Raw genomic sequence first — 20,452 nt, forward strand, 5'->3', positions numbered from 1 at the left:
GTCAGAGCTCTGGTACCAGGCGTGAGACTCCTGATCTGAACTCGGTATTAATTCTTCAGTCGCAAGAAGGAAACAACCCATATGTCCATTAAAGGATGATTGGATAAACAAAATGCGGTCCATCCTTACAGTGGAATGTCATTCAGCTTTGAAAAGGAAGGAAATCCTGACACCTGCTATGACACGGATGAACCTTGAGAACATTATGTCAAGTGAAATAAGCCAGTCACAGAAAAGACAAATGCTGTACGACTGTGCTCATGTGAGATGCCTAGAATCGTCCAGTTCATAGAGCGAGACAGAGTAGAATGGTGGTTGCCAGGGACTGGGGGAGGGGCAACGTGGAATTAGTGTTTAATGGGGACAGAGTTTCAGTTTTGCCAAGGTGAAGTGTTCTGGAGATGGAAGCACAACAATGTGAACGTACTTAATGCCACTGCACTTGCAAATGGCTCCGATGGTAAATTTCATGTGAGGTATATTTTACCACAACTAATGAAAAGCAGCAGTTATTTCTTTGCTCACAGCTCTGTGGAAAGGCACTTTGGTTTGGGCTCAGCTGGGCGGTTCTGCTCACCGTGGCTCACTCATGCCTTGCGCCCCAGCTGGGAGGATGGGGCAGGTGCGACCGCTCTCTACACCCTCCCTTCCCCAGCAGGCTCTCGTGGGCTTCTTCCCTTGGTGGCTCCGCAAGGGTGAGTGGAGCTGCAGGCCCTCTGAGGCCCAGGCTTGGAATGTGTCCACTGATACTTCCGCTTCGTTCTGCTGGGCGGAGCCAGTCTCGAGAGCAGCCCACGCTCAAGGAGTGAGGAAGTAGGTTCTACCTCTTGAGGAGGGTCACTGCAAATGTTTTGTGAAACTGTAAACTATTACCAGCCAGTTTAGTCTCTTTCTGCTTCCTACTTCTACATGAAATTATCTTATTTGTTTGTTTGTTCATTGCTTATTTCCACTAGAATGTAGACAGGTATCCTTCCTACCTCGTTCACAGCTGTATCTCTAGCTTCTAGAACAGTGCTTGTACATAGTAAGTACTCAGTGAATATTTGATGGGTGAGAAAATAAATATTCCATGAAAAAGGACTTCTGGGGTCTCATAAGTTTTGGAAATGCTCCCTGTTTATTTTATTCTTGAATATTCTTTTATTTATTTTTTAACATCTTTATTGGAGTATAACTGCTTTACAATGGTGTGTTAGTTTCTGCTGTATCACAAAGTGAATCAGCTATACGTATACATATATCCCCATATCTCCTCCCTCTTGCGTATCCCTCCCTCCCACCCTCCCTATCCCACCCCTCTAGGTCGTCACAAAGCACCGAGCTGATCTCCCTGTGCTATGCGGCTGCTTCCCACTAGCTATCTATTTTACATTTGGTAGTGTATATCTGTCCATGCCACTCTCTCACTTCGTCCCAGCTTACCCTTCCCCCTCCCTGTGTCCTCAAGTCCACTCTCTAGTAGGTCTAGGTCTGCATCTTTATTCCCGTCTTGCCCCTAGGTTCTTCATGACCTTTTTTTTTAGATTTCATATGTATGTGTTAGCATATAGTATTTGTTTTTCTCTTTCTGACTTACTTCACTCTGTATGACAGACTGTAGGTCCATCCACCTCACTACAAATAACTCGATTCCGTTTCTTTTTATGGCTGAGTAATATTCCATTGTATACATGTACCACATCTTCTTTATCCATTCATCTGTCGATGGACACTTAGGTTGCTTCCATGTCCTGGCTATTGTAAATAGAGCTGCAATGAACATTGTGGTACTTGACTCTTTTTGAATTATGGTTTTCTCAGGGTGTATGCCCAGTAGTGGAATTGCTGGGTCGTATGGTAGTGGTACAGTACTGAGGTTTTCATCTGAATTACTTTGATTCCAAATGAGACCAAGTCTTATTCTCACCTTTATTTGTTAGGCATTTTTAAAAAATTGTCTAAAAATTCTGTTTGCCTTTTTTGCTTCATTGTTTTTATTTTAAGCATTTTTAAATATAAAACAAAACATACAGAAAACCACACAAGGAAAAAATGTGGCTTTGTGAATTATGAGATTACCCTTTCCAGGTAATAAATAGAACTTTGCCCCAAACAAAGACCCCCAACAAATGCCTCATGGCCCCCCATTGTAGCCACAACTCCTTCCTCCCCCCAAAAGTAACCACTGTCTGGTGTTTTTTAAATAAGAGGTTTTTTGGGGGGTTTTTTGTTTGTTTTTTGTTTTGTTTTTTTGCGGTATGCGGACCTCTCATTGTTGTGGCCTCTCCCATTGCGGAGCACAGGCTCCAGACACAGGCTCAGCGGCCATGGCTCACGGGCCTAGCCGCTCCGCGGCATGTGGGATCCTCCCGGACCGGGGCACGAACCTGTGTCCCCTGCATCGGCAGGCAGACTCTCAACCACTGCGCCACCAGGGAAGCCCTAAATAAGAGGTTTTTTTAAAAAAAACCTTTGTTAAATTTGTTGCAGATATGTTCACCGTGTTGGTTGTTTGCTTTTTATTTTGAATTTTTAAGAAATAACTTATAGAAAGTTTCCATTTATAACAAGTCAAATCTATCATGATTTGGAGGAAAGCTTCTAATCTGAGATAGCTTTAACCCATCCACCCACCCACAAGAACCAGTTCTAGGGCATATTTATCAATTCTGCCAATTCATTATTTCTGCTTTTATTTGTATTGTTTACTTCTAATTTCTGGTGAATTTCCATTTTCTTCTTTTAAAGATTCTTATCATAGAAGCTTACTCAGTTGATGTATGCTCCCCCGCTCCTTCAAAAAATAATGAAGCATTTAAGGCTATGAATTTACCTCTCACTATGGATTTACCTGTTTTACCCACTGATGGTTCTTCTGTGTCTGTGTATATAACTGGGTTTTTGTTTTTGTATGTAAGTATACTTGATTAAATAGAGACTGATACTTTTATGTTAATCTCTGAATATTATTTTTTCTTTTAATTTTTCTTAATCTTTTGGGAAAAGAAATTTTTGTTGTCAAGGTTTTCTAGACCAGAAACGATTTTTGGCTTGTCTTCACTGTTGCTTAGTGTAAAAGAAGTCTCAATCTCATTTAGTACTTTTGCCTGAATTTCTTCTTTTTCTTATCCAAAGGATTCCTGATTCCATCAACAAACATTAATGGCACAGCACATGTTGTGGATGTGCAAGATGAAATAATACATAAGATGTGGTCCCTGTCCTCAGCCACTTGAAGGCATATTAAGAAACAGTCCTCCCCCCACCTCCTCTGCTCCCCGCTGGCTGCACAATAAGTCCTGTCATTTCAACCTTTTTGCATCCTCCCACTCAGAGCCTCAGCCCACCCGTCTCTTTTGCCTTCAGCATCCTCCAACTCTATTTCTCCGTTTCTCCCTGCTGTTCTGCACACCCATCCTCCTTCCAGAACTGTCCTTCTGAGACAAAGTCTGATCATGTCATTCCCTTGCTTTAAAAGCACATGTTCTACAAGATAGTAGTGATGGCTGTACAACATGGTGAATGCTCTAAATGCCACTGAATTGTACACTTTAAAAACGGTTGTGATGGTAAATTTTGTTATGTGTATTTTACCGTAATAAAAAAAAGTGATTTTTTTTTTTTAAGCACATGCTCCTTTTTGCTTCAGCCACAGGACACTTTCCAGTACCCGCATCCTAATGTCTTTTTATCCTCCTTGCTGTCCATGCCATGCATACCCATCCCTCTCAGCCCAGATAATTGCCTTCCCCCGGCTCCTCCCCCACCCCTTCTTCCTTTCTCCTCTCCTCTTCCTTCTCCTTTAGACTCAGCTGACATGTCACCTTCCCTGGAGGCCTCCTCGGACCCTCACCCACACCCCCAGGCTGGCTTAGGTGCCCCTGCTGTGAATTCTGGTGGCACCCTTCTGTCTTGGTTGTTACCACCCTGTGCAGTGCTTATCGATTTACTGGAAAGACATGTCCTTTCCTCTTAAATGCATTTTTCTACTCTTTTTTATCTTGAAACAGGTGTCAATTCCTTCCAAGTCTACATGGCCTATAAGGATCTCTACCAAATGTCCGACAGCCAGGTAGGTCCTTGCACACCCCCCGCCTCCCTTGGGCAGGAATGGGCCTGCCTTGTCAGGCAAAGCGGCACAGGGCAGGGGAGATGTCAGAGCAGGCCAGGGAGGGCTCTGGGTTCAAGTCCTGGTTCTGACGCTGAGCTGTCAGTCATCGCCCTTCCCTGGACCTGCATTCCTTTCTGCCTGTACGAGTGGCGTGGAGCAGGGATGCCCTGCTTGGTGGTTCCCAAACTCGGCTCATCTTCAGCCTCATCTAAAGAGCTCACTAAATACAGACTCATATTGCATCACATATGCTCGGGGGTAAGGTTCAGGAGTCTGTACTTTCTTAAACCTCTGCAGCTGATTCTGGGGCTCAAGCGAGTTTGGGGACCATTACCTTAGCTCTGACCTGGAGGAGAGCCCTGGCTGTCCCTCCAGCCAATTGCAAGTCACGTCCTTTCTCAGTTTTCTCATCTATACGACGTGATCATCTCTGGCCCTGACAACCTCCAACAGCTGTTCTGTGGACGAGATGAGTCAAGGAAGAAGGTGGTCTAAGGAGTACAGGTGTAGGGGGTACAATTTATCAGGCACCTGGCCTTCTTACACCACTGGGACTCTTGGTTTGGTTTTGTTATTATTGCCCTGCCCTCTGCTTGTTAAAAAGGTGGGACAGTGTGGTGGCAAAGGGCACGGCTGCTGGAGCCAGGCTGCTTGGCAGCAAGCCCTGACTTTGCTGTGCAGCCTGGGGCAGATTTCCTAACCTCTCTGTGCTTTAGGCCCTTCTTGGCACTTGCCTCAGAGAAGATGTCGGAGGATTAAGTGATTTAATACAAGTAAAGCTCTAGGGCAGTGCCTGGCACACAGCAGGCATACGAGTGTTAATAAGCTGGTTTTCATTATCCCCGTGGCGTCTCATGTGCAATGGAAGAAGCACCCATGTCTTACCTTTCAAAATAGACCCTTGGAGTTACATAATATAACTTACCCCGAGATGGCCTGGAAACCAAAGGGCTGGAAGTTTGTTCAGTTTCATGGAAACAATAGCATGTGTCTCTCTAGTGTGATTGAAATTTTCACCTGTTTCATTCTAATGTCTGTTTCACTGAAGCCCTGGTTAGAGTCGGAGTTGAGCAGACTTTGGGTGTGGGTCCTCAAAAGTGCTTCATGCCTCCAAGTGCCTCCCCCACCTGCTGTCTACATCTAAAAGCACACATCCTGGATAAGGGAGGCGTTATCTTATATGCAAGGAGGGCAAAGTTGAGATTCAGGAGTCCCTGGGGAGGGAACCTGTGGCTTTGGTCCTCAGCAGGTGCAAATGTCTGATTGCAGATCCTGTACAGGTGGGAAGAGGGCACGGGACAGTGGACAGGGCCTGGATTGGCGAAATAAGGTGATGCTTGGCAGGATACATGTTATCTGAGTATTCAAGTTATTGGAGGACTTGGTCTCTCGACCCCAATTGGTCTATAAAATGACAGGAGTTGGAATTTTTGTAAAGATGTACACATGTCCTGTGATTCGTGGTGGCTAAGGTACAGGCATAGCAGGTTTAGTTGTACAATTTCAGGAAAACCGAAGACAGCTTCTCTGCAGTTGTCACCGTTAACAACGTCACGCTCCAGGGGAGCAAAGCCACAAAGAAAGCAAAGGCTCGCGTGGGTATAACTGTGGATATAATCACGCCTCGGTGTCACTTTTATCAGCTGTGCGCCTCTCCCCCACCCAGACTTTCTGCCCTTGGATCTGGAGGGTGTCAGGGTCAAGGGAGAATCTTTTCCAGTTCTTACTTGTTGAGTGACGCATTCCATGGATGTGGATGGAGCATCCTGGCAGGTGGATGACTGTGTGTCAGTAGTAAGAGCAGTCTTTGCAAATGCTCGTGCTGTGATATCTTTATCTCACCCCAACCCCCCTTTATCCCTCCTTAGCTCTACGAAGCCTTCACCTTCCTTAAGGGGCTGGGAGCTGTGATCTTGGTCCACGCAGAAAATGGAGATTTGATAGCTCAGGTGAGTGGTGTGAGTTTCCACCCCTTCCGCCTCAGTCTCCTTCTCCTTGTAAAGGATACGAGAAAAGGGGGTGGAGGCACTGGTCAGCCAGGTCACCAGACAATGAAGGGTCAAGCCAAGAACCAGATGGCATGTCAGGCGCTCCAGGTGTGAGTCACGCACACACTATCTGCAGCGTGGCCTTGGGCAGGTCATAATCGCCTCCACCTTGCGAACCTCGATTTTCTCACCCGTACAGTGGGGGTAATATTACTGCCCTGTGAACCATGGCGGGTTTGCATGAGCAACAAATAAGGATCTGAAAGAAAATGCTTGGAAGCTAGGGTTGCTCATCATCCTCCACGACTTGAGAGCGGGGCTAATGGACAGAGCTCAGGCCGGGAGCAGGTGTTCCAGTCTGGCCTCCTGACACTGGGCGAGGAACTCTACCCCACGAAGGCTCCTGTGCTTCATTTAGAAGCATCTGCCTTGCAGTGTGGTTGTGAGGATTAAATGATATCGTGTATGTGTCGAGCAATGTCGGACATGTAACAGGCTGTAGCCATTCAGAAGTTTTGGGTAGCGTGAGACGTGAACCCATTTTGATCATTCTGGTTACAGGGTGGATAATTTGATGGGAATAGAATAAAGTCAGCTAGGTTTTGCTCCAGCAATTCTCATAGGAAATGAAGAGAGGAGACAGAGCGGAGGTGGAAGAGGCAAGAATATGATAGGGGAGGTGCACAGTCTACAGGACTCATCGATTGATTGGATGGGGGAAGAAGGAGAGGAAGTCAAGGATGGCTGCTTGGTCCCTGTGCAGGGTGGATCACGATGCCACGAATCAAGATCAGGCATATGGAAGGTTTGGATGCATCCAATGAAAGTAGTTAATGCCGTGCGTGATGCTAAGGAGTATGTACATCCTCATTTCCTAGGTAGGGAAACTGAGGCTCAGATAGTAATAACTTGCCCACTGTTATATGGGGCATCGGAGCCAGGATGTGAATACGGTTCCATCTGGTTCCAAAGCCCAGTGGAATTGCAGCATGACGGTTAAGGGCATGAGATCTGAAGCTTCACTCTTAAGGTCAGCTATTGTCTTTATTTCTTACTATTTGTGTTCTTGCAGTTTTTCTGTAAAATTGAAATTCTTTCAAATTCAAAATAAAAAAAACAACAACTCAGTACCATCACACAGCAGTATTCTGGTCATTGGCAAGAGGTCACTAAATCCAGCCCTCACCCCAAAAGATGGGATGGTACAAAGGTATGAATGCTGGGAAATGAGGGTCACTGGGAGCCGTATCAGAGGTTGTCTGCCAGCCTCTCCTCTGGCCCCCCAGTGATTGATGACCCTCTCACATGCAAAACACATTCATTCCTTTCCAGGGTCCTCCAAACTCTCACCTCATTACACCATCAAAGACTGGAATCATCTAAGCCAGGTCTAGGTGTGGATGAGGCTTCTTGGGTCTAGTCCCTACAATCTGTAGGTCTTTGAAGAAAATAGGCAAGTTATCTCTCCCCCGCCCCCCCCACACTCAACACACGACATATAGTGGTGGGGTGGGCATTCCTGTTGAAAAAGGGACAGTGGAAGACACCAGGAGTCATTGGTCCATAGCAGTTCTGAAATCCAGTTAGACAAGTGTTGGCAGTTCCTTGATTAGGTCTCGAAGCCTGAGAATAATTCTCCATGGCTCTTGGCTCCACCTTCTGGGCTATTGGTCCCATCCTTCCTTTTCATGAAAGGTAGCCCATGCTTGCAGCTGAGGAATTTTCTCAGCCTGCTTCCTGCACAGTAGAATTTTAGGAGTCCAACTGCCTCCATTCATTTTGTATGTCTTATCCCGTCCAGTCCAGGCTGCCGGTGTTTTGCTAAGATAATCTTCCCAAAACCTTTGTGGGCCTCCTCTGAATCTCACTGGAATTCACCCCATTAGACAAAAGATACCCACAGATTTCTTTTCAATAAGCCCTCCTCCTGGTCAGACCGCCAAGAGGTACATCCTTGAGCTTCCTAGAGGCCTTAACTTGATTGAGAGGCTCTGTGGGCACACCCTCAATTATCTGTCCCTCTCACATTTTACTGTTTACTATGAGCAGCAAGAAGAAACCAGGCAGTACCTTGACAATTTGCTGGGGACTCTCCTCAGCTAGATCCTTGAGTTCATTAGACACATTTGCCCCTTGCCACATCACTACAGGTGACAGTGTTGCCAAGCTTTCTGCTACTACATAACAAGATTCCCCTTCCTCCAGTTTTCAATAACAGACGCCTCATTTCCTTTAGAGCTCTCACTAGCAAGGTCCTCAAAGTCCATATTTCTACTAACAGTCCATTTGAGACCAGCTTTCTCTAACACATGCCTTGAAATTCTTCCAGCCTCCATTCACTGCCCGCTCCCAAAGCCACGCCCACATTTTTAGTTAATTGCTGTGGCAGCACCCTACTTCTGAATACCAAAATCTGTTTCAGTTCTCTGTGGCTGCATAACAAATTACCCCCTAAATTTAGCATCGTCAAACAAAAAACGTTTTCCACGTCATGGTCCTGTGGGTCCGGAGTCCAGGTGTGGCTTGGTTGGGTTTTCGGGCTCAGGGTCTCTCACCGGCTGCCGTGAAGGTGTCAGGCGGGGCTGCAGTCATCTCAGGGCTGGTCTGGGGCAGGATTCCTTTCCAGAGGGTTGCAGGATTCCCACTCAGAGGGTTGCTTCTAGGATTCAGTTCCTTGCACGCTATCACACTGTTGTCCTTTATTCTTTGATGGCTGTTAGACAGAGGCCGCCTTGGTTCTCTGCCACATGGGCAGCTACAGCATGGTGACCTGTTTCCTTCCAAGTGATAGAGCAGGAGAGGGTGAGCAAGGGAGAAGTGGGAGTCCCTTTGTAACCTAACCTCAGAAATGACATCCCATCTCTTTCCTCGCGTTCTGCTCATTGGAAGCAGGATGCCAGGTCCAGCCCACGTGCAAGCAGAGGCAGGCTCACTGCGAACCTCTTAAAAGCTGCCCAACACATGTATCATAGGTTTGCCTGGTTTTGAACTTCATAAACATGAAACCACACAGTAGGTACTCTTTTACATCCAGCTTCTTTTTTTTTTTTTTTTTTTTGCGGTACGCAGGCCTCTCACTGTTGTGGCCTCTCCCGTTGCGGAGCACAGGCTCCAGACGCACGGGCCCAGCGGCCATGGCTCACGGGCCCAGCCGCTCCGCGGAATGTGGGATCTTCCCGGACCGGGGCACGAACCCGTGTCCCCTGCATCGGCAGGCGGACTCTCAACCACTGCGCCACCAGGGAAGCCCTACATCTGGCTTCTTTTGATCAATAGGTTTGTGAGATTCATCCCTATTGTTACCTGAAGCAATAGTATTCTCTCTGTCATCATGGTGTAGAATTCCACTGCAGTGATAGGTCACAATTTGTTCTTCAGTTGATAGATGTTTGGATAGTTTCAAATTTAGGATTACTGTGTATAAAGCGTCCTTAAACATTCTTGTTCAGTCTTTTGTTAAACATATGTTCCCATTTCTGTTGGTAAGTACGTAGGAGGGGGATTTCTGGGTCGTGGGTGTGCACATATTCAGGTCTTACAGTTACTGCTACCCTGTTTTCCAGGGTGTACCAACCTATATCCCACCAAATGTGTGTGAAAAGTTGAGTTTGGAGTCCCCGGTTCTTAAGCTTTAAATCAGGGAATTCTTAGCTTTCCTCGCTGCCAACTTAAGATTGAGTTTTCTCAGCTCCGATAAATCTGTTACCTTTTGTACATCTGCTTCCCAGCTTCCAAAATTTTGTTTCTGTTATCTTCTCTGCATTCTCTTGGTTCTTGTGTACCATTTCTGTCACTTTAGCAGAGTTTCAGGATGGAGTAAAAATAACGTGTGTGCTCAGCCCATGAATTTTGACTAGAAACCCTACTCTAGTCTTTTGTGATCTGTGTTTTTCCCCCACTACATCATCTTTTGTCCTCCCTCCTTTTTTCTCCTCCTTCCTTCCAACAGAAATAGTAACTGACATTTAAATAATCTTCCAGAGGGATGTCTCCCTATCATAAATCTTGTTGTAAACAGTTTACAAAAATGCCTTGTAAACACCATCTTCAAGAGCTGACATTATTCCATTCTTTACTTAAATCCACCCCAGCTGTTAGATCTTGAAACTGTTTCCAGCTTATGTTCTTATAATAAACTCGAGCTTAATAACCATAAATGCACAGTTGAAATTATGATTGTTTTATGGTTGATAGGACCTGGGGCTCCCCGTAGGGCTGTGTTCCAGAATGATGTTACAGAAACTGCGGAAGTTAAAATTAGCAGCACAGCTGACACCTGGGCAACGTAAAAATATTAGTTTTGAGATACTACAGTATTCCTAAGGAGGGGGCACCTTGGAGCCTTGGAGCAAATAGATTTGTATCTGGGCTACAATGGCTCAGGGAACCGTTTCATTTATATGATAAGCTTGAGGTAGAGTTGTCCTGCTAGAAAGACAGGTACCAGGAAGAGGAAACTACAGTAGAGAAAACGAGAGCTGGCTGACCATCAACGAGCCCTTACCATACACCAGGTATCGTGCGAGCATTTCACATCTGCCACCTCAGTGATGTATTATAGCAACTCCGGTGTGTAGGTGCTGTTGTTTCCAATGTAAAGAAGAGAAGATTAATGAAATAATGCCATTTGCAGCGACATGGATGGACCTAGAGATTATCATACTGAGACAGAGACAAATATGTGATATCGCTTATATGTGGAATCTAAAAAAATGATACAAATGAGCTTATTTACAAAACAGAAACAGACTCACAGGCATAGAAAACAAACTTATGGTTACCACAGGAGAAGCGGAGGAGGGATAAATTAGGAGTTTGGGATTAACATATACACACTACTATATATAAAATAGAGAACCAACAAGGACCAACTGTATAGCACAGGGAACTACTCAATATTTTGTAAACCTGTAAGGGAAAAATATCTGAAAGGAATATATATATATGAGTGTGTGTGTATAACCGAATCACTTTGCTGCACACCTGAAACTAACACAACATTGTAGGTCAGCTACACTTCAATTTTAAAAAAAAGAAGAGAACCTTGAGGCTCAGAACCGACAGAGACGGTCGGTTCCGGAGCTGGATGCCCAGTTTGATTTCTGCATCCATGTCATACCCAAACACCACTCATCTTCCTTCTCTCTTACCCTGCAGCAGAGACTTGGAAGTTGGAAGAGCGCTGGGTGGCCTTTAAGGCTAATTTCGTATAACCCTACTTCCTCTCACTGGTCCTGTGGTGTTGAATAGAGCAGGTGTGGACGGGGATATCCAGGGTTGCAAAGGGGGAAGCGGGGCAGGGGTAGTGGAGGGAGCAAAGAAGCTGTGGATCGCCGCAGCCCGTTAGACCCCATGCAGACCACTCGCTGTCCTGGGCTCAGCTGCCCCATCTGTCTAATGGGGCTGGAGGATTGGCCTCTCCCGGCTCTGACATTCCGTAATCACTGACTCATTCGTTCTTGTCTTGTAGGAACAAAAGCGGATCTTAGAGATGGGCATCACGGGTCCTGAGGGCCACGCTCTGAGCAGACCTGAAGAGGTAAAGGAGCCTCCACTGGGTGTGACTCTGACATAGCTGAGAGCTCACCCCGATGCTGTTCCACCTGGAACAGCCCAGCTAGAGCCCCCGTCTCCGTCTCATTTCCCCTGCGTGAGCACCCCAGCATGTGTGGTCCTCTCCGGGTCTGCCCTCGGGCTTGGGAGCCCTGGGGCCTGCAGGTCGATCAGAGGAGCGGGGAAAGGTTCTGCCTCTCCCAGGGCCCGGGAACTTCACACCATAGTCCTATAGACACTTCAGAATCCCTACTGAGGACAAGGTGTATTTGATGACAGGAAAGTGGAGCCCCACGTCCCAGGCAGAGGACTTCAAAACAACTGCCCTTGCGCGGACCTCCTATCCGCTGTGCTCTAAGACTCGACAAGGGACGAATCCCCTGGGAGTGATACGGCACATGTGTGGTGGGACACGGCGGGTAGAAGGAAGGCAAGCAGGTTGGGCATGGAACAGGACGGACATCCAGTATTTTCTGGTGTCTCATGAGATCATTAGTAGTCTTCCCGGACCTCCGCTCTAGGCCAGCCTGTGCCGGACATGGGACCCAACACACGAGTACACAGACTCCTTACCCGCAGGTTCCCGATCGGGCCCAGTGCTCCAGACGTGAGCTCCACACCCACGAGCTGGGTTCCCAGTCCCTGGTGAGACCAGGACAGACCTGAGACAGTGTCTACAAACCCGTATAGCACGTGGACATTGCCACCACCTTCAGGCATGTGAGCAGCCTGGGGACCCTTCTGGGTGTGGCTGGACTCCTGGCACGTGGCTGTGGCTTCCTGCCAGCCACTAGCAGCTCAGCAGACCGGAAATTAAAACAATACCTCACAGGTCCTACTGTCTGCTCTAGCGGGGGCAGAGGCCAAACCCAGCAGCAGGTGGTTTCACTTGGTTATTGAACAAATGAAGGAAGGAATGCATGTTGGACACCTGTATTCCCTGATGTCAGGCATTTTATAGGTAACCGACCACTTTATGGGCCTTTTGATGACTCTACTGCCTAGGCGATCTCCTTCTAACAGAGCGTGCAGAATACTTCCAAGCAAAGGAAAAACATAATTCTGCCTTCCAGCCCTCTAGCCAGATACATTCTTAGTTTTTCCTTCCTTTTGAAAAATCTACAGTATTTTCCTCTCTTGATGCAGTAGATTTCCCTCTGACCACACTTAAGGAGAATCACAGGAGCCTGGTCAGGGAGAGGCCCTAGGAACTCAGGGTGGGTGCTGCCTCCCACCTCTCCCTCCTGTGACCCATGTATTTGCTGTGTCTGCAGCTGGAGGCCGAGGCCGTGTTCCGAGCCATCACCATCGCGGGTCGGATCAACTGCCCTGTGTACATCACCAAGGTGATGAGCAGGAGCGCGGCGGACATCATCACCCTGGCCAGGAAGAAGGGTACGCAGCCCAGCGCGTGGGCCTCCTGCGGGAAGCTGCGGGGTGAGGAAGGGGCGTGTCCAACAGGCTCAAGTTCACTGACGGAGCCACTCCCCAGGGCAGAGACATTCTGCCAGTTGCCTGCAGCCTGGGCTCAGGAGGCCAGGTTGAAAAGGGAGCTTGGGATGGTGGGCAGGCACAAGATGTGCAGGCGTTTCCAGGTTTGATTCCTGGGGTGCCATGGGCCCCGGGTGTGACCTTGGGTAAGAGGTCTGAGCTTCGGTTTCCCCATTTGTAGCTAAGGTAATTATCCCCTCCTTGTGGGTCACATGAGACCGTGTATCTTAAAGATCTGTGAAGAGTTCCAAGTTCTCCCCTGGGTTTCACATCAGAGAAGTGATGGAGCCAGGGCTGCATCAGCTCTTGGTCCCTGCCCGCCCCCTTTCTGGTCCTCTCTCTGGGCCCTTCATCCTGGGTCCCCTATCTAGGGCCTCTTAGCGGATGCCTGCACCCAGGCTCCACCGTGGGGCCCACACAGAGTCTCAGCTGCAGGTTGGGAAGGAGGAAGGTGTTCTTCCAGAGCCAGAGGGTCTGGGGACAGCCCCGTGCTGGACATCAAGGGAGTGTGGCAGGAAGGCAGCCTCCAGCTCTAAGACTTGGACGCACTACTTAACCTCTCTGAGCTACTGTTGTTTCATCTCGAAACGGACCCGATGGGCTCACAGGTGTGAAGTTTCAGCCAAGTCCTTGGCGGGTCCCGAGGGCTCCTGAGGACCCTGGGGCACAGGCGCCACTGGTGCTCTGAGCGGCTCTGACCTGTGTGGTGGCCATTCCCCAGGAGACTCAGAGGAACCGCCCGAGTGTGGTCCCCAGGCCTTCTTGACTGAGGCCCACAGTCCCCAGCACCCACCAGATAGAGAATGAAGGTTGCCCAAAGCAGCCTTCCTTCCCTAATTCAGGGTGAGAGAGAGAGAGAGAATGACCGAGCGGGTAGCACACGTCACACGAAGACAGTCACTAGAATCCTTTCATCCTGTGGACATTCACCAAGGATGTTCACCACCCGGACAAGGTCCACCCGTCTACTTTCTGGGAGTCATATGAGGTTGATCGGCAGCTCTGGGTCGGAGGGCGCAGCCGGGTGGAAATCCACAACAGCCACACAGCCCTGACTGCATCCACCACCCTCTGCATGCAGGATGCCCCTCCTTTCTTACAGGAACCCTTTATGGGAAGTGTAAGTGGCTCTATTCTTAAAAATCTTTAATTATGTATTTTATTTCACCTAATATATCCAGAATATTCATTCCAAGTGTAATCAGTGTAAACGGATTAAGATATTTTGCATTATTTTTCTGTACCGTCCTTGAAATCCAGTGTGTATTTCACCCTTACAGCACATCTCGACTCAGACCAAATGCCTGAAAGCCACACGTGGCAGGTGGTTTCCGTGTGGGACAGAGCAGCGGTGAACCCCAAACACCTAGTTGTAGTATTTTTGAGGGCAAGCTGACGAGTAGAGGCATTGTACAGAGAGTGATCTAGGTTAGCACAGCTTGCTGAGGACCAGCCCCAGGTTACAGATGAGGAAACTGCCGCTCAGAGAGGTAACAAGAATCTGGAAGCAGCGGTAAGCGTGCCGGCGAGCTAAGCCTGCAGGTCCTGGAGCTGCCGAGAAATAAAGCGACCACCACCCTCTCGTGGCTATTTCAATTTAAGTAAAGTTAAGTACACTTTTTCAGTTGGCTCCTCGGTCGCGTTAGCCCTGTTTCTTACGCTCCAGGGCCACGTGAGGCTGGTGGCTGCTGTCTTGGGCAGAACCGTCCAGAGCAGTCCCAGCACCGCTGTGCTGTTGGGAGTTGCCGTCCCAGAGCCAGGCTGCTGGAACCCAAAGCCTACCTCTCGCTTGTCAGCAGGGTGGCCTCGGACTGATGCCACAGAACCCTGGGCCCACGTCGTCCCCTTGGCACTCTCTGCTGCGGGGATTCTCACTTGGGACTTTGCCCCTGGGGTTTTGTTCCGGCAGAAACACATGTGGCCCACTCCCTGGAAGGCAAACTGGACTTTCGGGAAAGGAATGCTCAGAAAGGAGCCCTCCCGTAGTGGGTTGGTGGCCGCACGTCCTGGCCCCTTCGCTCCTGTTGCGTGGGATGGCTCTGAGGCTCCCGGGGTCCCCAGTGCACTGAGCTGCACGTGCCCAAGGCCATGACTCGGTGATAACTCATCTTTCCTTGGCTTCTCTCTCTGCCTTGTGTCACTTCCTCAGTCTCCACCGAGTTGTTTCCTGGAATCACCTCCGAATAAAACTCTTGAACGCGATTTTTCATTTGAAGATCTGCTTTTGGCAGAATCCAAACCGAGACATCAGGTGTCTGCGCTTTGGCTGAGCATCGTAAAAAGAGATAATAGTCAGAAATAGTCAAATCCAAATGCTAAAAGCATTCACAGTCCAGAAGGTTGCTGAGCAGGACAGCGGGGCGGAGTGCCTGGTGGCCGAGGAGCTGGGGCTCTGGGGGGGGTGTGTGGTGGAGCCTGGGGGAAGGATGGGCGACTTATCCCCAGTCTCATTCTCCAGCCTCGAGATTCTACTTTCCTGCACCCGCATCTCCCATGAGAGACCATTCGCTCTCAACCACGCGTGTTTGTGTTTGCCTCCCAAGGCCCCGTCGTTTTCGGCGAGCCCATCGCTGCCAGTCTGGGGACGGATGGTACCCATTACTGGAGCAAGAACTGGGCCAAGGCGGCGGCCTTCGTGACCTCCCCTCCCCTGAGCCCGGACCCTACCACGCCCGACTACCTGACCTCCCTGCTGGCCTGGTGAGAGCCCCGGGGGTGACGGGGTCGTGGGCCTGGGCAGCGGGGCAGGACTTTTGGGAGCGGAGGGTTGAAGGATAGGAAATTGCAGCTGGTTCAGACACACTTGGGAAGGGGCCTTGGGCTGACTGCCCGGGAGACCTCAGGACAAAACCCCGGGTTGCTTACAGCAGGCCTTTGGGCCTTTGAGTCAGTAACCGCTCCATTCATGTCTATAGGTCACCTCCCATTCATTCAGCGGTATTTAAGCACCTTCTGTGTGCCTGGCACTGTGGTGTGTTGGGAAACACCCAGAATTAGGAATGTGAGACCAGGATCCAATCCTGCCTCAACCCCTAATTGGCTGTGTCACCCTGGCCATGTCACATAACCTGTAATGTCTCTGCCTCAGCTGACGCATCGGCAAAGTGGGGAGAATACAGTACCTACTGCAGAGGTGGGTGTGAGACGGCGTAGGTAAAAGGCCTGGAATTCAGAGCTCACGGCGGCCACTGCATTACACTCTGCTTCCTGCACACAGTAGGCGCACAGCTACTTTAACCCCTTCTCTGCCATCAGCCAGTGTGAGGGAGGAACACTTAAGGCCATGGGAGAGGGCTAAGCGGTGAGGTGTGCAGGCTGCTCTGGAAGCGGAGATGCAAGCTTGGAAGGCTTTCTGGAGGAAGTGACATCAGGCCCAGAGCCAGGGGATGCATAAGAGTTTTCCTGAGGGGCGAGAATAAGGTGGGACTTCTAATCAGAAAGGACTGTAAGGTGGTGAGGGTGTGTTCTCCTTTTCCCTAAATGCTGCAGCAGCCCATGACACACCTGGCGTCTGCAGCCCGATGGCTGGTGGGCAGCTCCAAGTCCAAAACAAACCCCCCATCTTCCCCCGTGAAGCTGCTGCTCCCACAGTCTTGCCCATCTCGGGAGACGGCAGGACACGGACCAAAGGCCATGGCATCTGGCCGCTTCTCGCCCCCTTGGCTGCAGCCATCCTGGCTCAAGGGTCATCATTTCTCACCTCCTGACAAGGCTCTCTGTTTCCATACTGCCCCTTCCGCACCCTTATCGCATCACAATCTGTTCTCAAAAGACACTCAGATATTTTAAAACCGAAATCAGACCAAGCCAGCCCTCTGCCAGGAGACCTCCAGGGTCCTTTCCTCTCAAAGAGAAACACAAGTTCCCACAATGTCCCTCAAGGCTGAGCCTGATCTTGCCCTCGCTCCTCACTAACCTCGCCTGGTCCTCTTCCCCCCTTGGCTCCCTCGGTCCATCCCACTGGTGTCGCGCTAACTAGACCCCAGGCAGGATGGTGCCACAGGGCCTTTGCACTCACCCTACCCCTGCCTAGCACTCTTTTCTTCGTCATCTTGCGGTTTGCTCTTTGCCAACTTCAGATCTTTGCTGGAAGATTTCTTCTCAGTGAGATAGTTCTGATCATCTTCTTAAAAACGGCAGTCCCAGCGCTACCCCATCACACCCCCACTCACCCTAACTCTCATTCTCCTGACTGTATGTTCCTGACTCCCGCCCCCCGCTCACCCTGCACTGGAATGTCAGCTAATGAACACAGGAATTTGTCTCTTTCTGCTTGTAGATGCATCCCCATTGCCTAAGACCATGCCAGACACAGGAAGTGTGCAACACACCTTTGTTGAATAAATGAGTGAATGTCACATCCAAATATATTTCTGTACGTCTACATGATTGCTAACATGCCCTGGGGCCCCGAAATGGAGGCTGGCCCCTCGTTGAAAATCACAAAATAAAGCTCCACTTATTCCATTAATTCAGATGCCAGTTAGGGGCTCATCATATAGCCCCAGAGTATTTTCTCTCCAAAGCCTGAGTGACAGAAAAGCAAACCCAGTGAGCTTGTGTCACTTCGCTACAACCAATGAATAGCATTTTGTCCTCCCGGCACAGCACGGAAACATTAGCCAGACCTTACATCAACAGCCTTACAGAGGGAGACCAAGGTCAGCACATTATGGTTTCCCACGTGACCTGGTGGAGACATGAGGCCAGGGACATGACCATCCTTCCAGCACGAACATCCGTGACTCTGTGAGACACACAGGCACGTGCTGGAGGCTGGGTTTTATTCACTCACTTATTTATATATTCATTCAGTCACTCATCCATTCATTCATTGGCTCCACTCAGCTTTTTTTCTTCTTTTTTAAACATTGAGATACAATTCACGTAGCATAAAATTCACCGAGCACTCGATTTTAAAGAGTAGAGGTGGAGGATGGAGACAGGAGCGAGGGAGTTGGCACCTTTGGCGCCTGCCGTGCGCCGGGCAAGTAGCTCATTGTCTCCTCAGGGTGATCCGGGATGGAAGGTTCCATTCTCTTTTCCATTTTACGCATGAAGAAAAGAGGAGTGACTAGCCGGGCCAGGAGGTGGCAGTTCTGGGATTTTAAAGCAGACCCGCTGGATTTGCAAAGTCAAATTGCATCAGGGGCTGTTCACGGGTCTAGTGAGATGCATGGAAGCAGAGTCACTCTGTTGGCCTCTAGCATCTTCTGTTCTCAGCAAGTCTCTCCTCACAGATGCCTGCAGCATCTTGAGGCCTTGTGGGCTCTCTGGGGGGTGAAAGAACAGACCCACTGCCCCAGGATCAGAGCGTTTTAGGGCAGGAGGAGGCTGACCCGGAGAGCCTTACCTGGACCAGCTGGAGCCCACACTCGAACAGAACCCTCTCCCGATGCACAGGCCTCTTTCCCGTCTTCAGCAAGACACCAAAGGCCACAGGGCCTTCCGGTGTCACTCAGTAAGGCCTGTGATGTGCCCCAGATCTCTGTGGGGTTTGAGTTTCACAGCCTCCTTGGGCGTCTGAAGTCAGGGTCCGCTCCTCACCATGAGCTCAGGTCTGAACCCCACCCTGTTCTGTCTTTGCCAGTGGAGACCTGCAGGTCACAGGCAGCGGCCACTGTCCCTACAGCACTGCCCAGAAGGCGGTGGGCAAGGACAACTTCACTCTGATCCCTGAGGGCGTCAACGGGATAGAGGAGCGGATGACCGTGGTCTGGGACAAGGCAGTGGTAAGGCGGCGCCGTCTCCCTCCTGGAATATTCTAGAAACACCCCTCCTGCCCATCAAAGCCATGCATTATGCACTTCTGGTTCTTAAAATTCCCTTCTTACTTCGAGGCAGAAGCAGAACGCACTAGGAGGGCACACGGAAAACACGTGACCCTTAAGAACGCAGCGCGAGTCCTGTGGTGTCCTTTGCATTTGCAGATGTGACAGCAGCTGTCCTTTAGTCTTTGAGGATGAAAGTGTTCTGTTTTGATTTGAACCACATCTTTGTCCACGTAAAGATGACTTTGTAAACTGTGTGTGTTCGGGTTTAGGGTTGAGAGTGGGTATGGAGGCTTCCTGTTGCGTAAGGAATCCCCAGGTCACACCTTGATCACTCACTTGGAAACAGTAGATTTTTATTTTCTGTTAAACTTGGGCCCAATGAAACCGACCAGATGTCAGGGTGGCCGTTGTGGAAATGTCATCACACCTCTGAACGGTTAATTACGTTTCCGCTCTGATGAAGCCAGGCCTCTGGCACTCTTTCAGGGTGGCCTGGTTTCAGCAGGGAGAGGAGAAAACTCCAGAGTCCTTGTAAGGACTCCTGTTGGCTGGTTTCGATCTGTGCCTGTCTGCCCCTTCTGGTCCTGTTATGAGATGCTCTTTTCACCAATGGATCTTGTCTTCAGGCTACTGGCAAGATGGATGAGAACCAGTTTGTTGCTGTTACCAGCACGAATGCAGCCAAGATCTTTAACCTGTACCCCAGAAAAGGGCGGATTGCCGTGGGCTCAGACGCCGACGTGGTCATCTGGGACCCTGACAAGGTGAAGACCATAACGGCCAAGAGTCACAAGTCGGTAAGTCCTGGTTTATCAGTGACACTCCTGGCTTGGGTGAGCAATTCTTGCTCTGCAATCATTTTAGAAGCCTCTGGTTAAAAATGACTTAACGAATTTTCCAACTAGAATGTAATCTGATATCTGGCATGACTCGGTCTTTCAGATTTCTCCTCCAGTTGGAGAGATTGGGAGAAGGGTTTGGAGCAGGCTCAACTAAGCTGTTCTTGCATGTGTCTCTCCCACGTCTCTCTCTCTCTCGCTCTCTCTCTCTCTCTCTCTCTGGGGCTCCTGTGTACAGATGCATGCATTCTTAAACAGCTGACTCTGCTCCTAATTCCATGGAGCAAGCCATCAGGCTCAGAGAGGGGACGCATAAGGTCCAAGATTCTTTCTCCAATTTACCTATCAAGCTGGAGAGGGTCTGATCTGCTATATCAGAAACCCACTTCAGTTTGGGGCCGGGCTCGCAGTCATCAAAGGAAAGGATTGGACTGACTCGTGCACACTCTCCCGGGCTCCAAGCCCCAAGCTTATGGGTGTGGGTTTTCTCTGCCCTTCGTGTCTCACATGCCCTTGATTTCTTCACTCATCCATCAAACCTCTAAGGATGCAGAGAGACACAGGACAGCTTTCCCTCCCTGAGTGCTTGCTTCAGACCCACTCTGCATGGTCAGCAGCAGTCTTGGGTCCAGATCAATGTTCACACTCACAAGACACAGAGTCCTCAGCCTGGTCCCTGGTTCACCAAAGTCTGTTACAGGGCGTGGGCTGGGA

At 49.4% G+C, this 20,452-nt stretch overlaps 1 protein-coding gene across 3 annotated transcripts in view; it reads left to right on the plus strand.

Annotated features, from left to right (window-relative positions):
- CRMP1 (collapsin response mediator protein 1) overlaps positions 1-20,452 on the plus strand; it is a 68,480-nt gene that overhangs the window by 34,342 nt on the left and 13,686 nt on the right. For all 3 annotated transcript variants that reach the window (XM_030864335.2, XM_030864336.2, XM_060299150.1), the window contains 7 exons: positions 3,993-4,054; positions 5,962-6,042; positions 11,552-11,620; positions 12,909-13,029; positions 15,669-15,825; positions 18,716-18,857; positions 19,526-19,696. In XM_030864335.2, coding sequence (XP_030720195.1) covers positions 3,993-4,054; positions 5,962-6,042; positions 11,552-11,620; positions 12,909-13,029; positions 15,669-15,825; positions 18,716-18,857; positions 19,526-19,696 — 803 coding nt within the window. The remainder of the gene's footprint in view (positions 1-3,992; positions 4,055-5,961; positions 6,043-11,551; positions 11,621-12,908; positions 13,030-15,668; positions 15,826-18,715; positions 18,858-19,525; positions 19,697-20,452) is intronic.

The sequence above is a fragment of the Globicephala melas genome, chromosome 5, assembly GCF_963455315.2.
Source record: "Globicephala melas chromosome 5, mGloMel1.2, whole genome shotgun sequence".
NCBI classification, from domain to species: Eukaryota; Metazoa; Chordata; class Mammalia; order Artiodactyla; family Delphinidae; genus Globicephala; species Globicephala melas.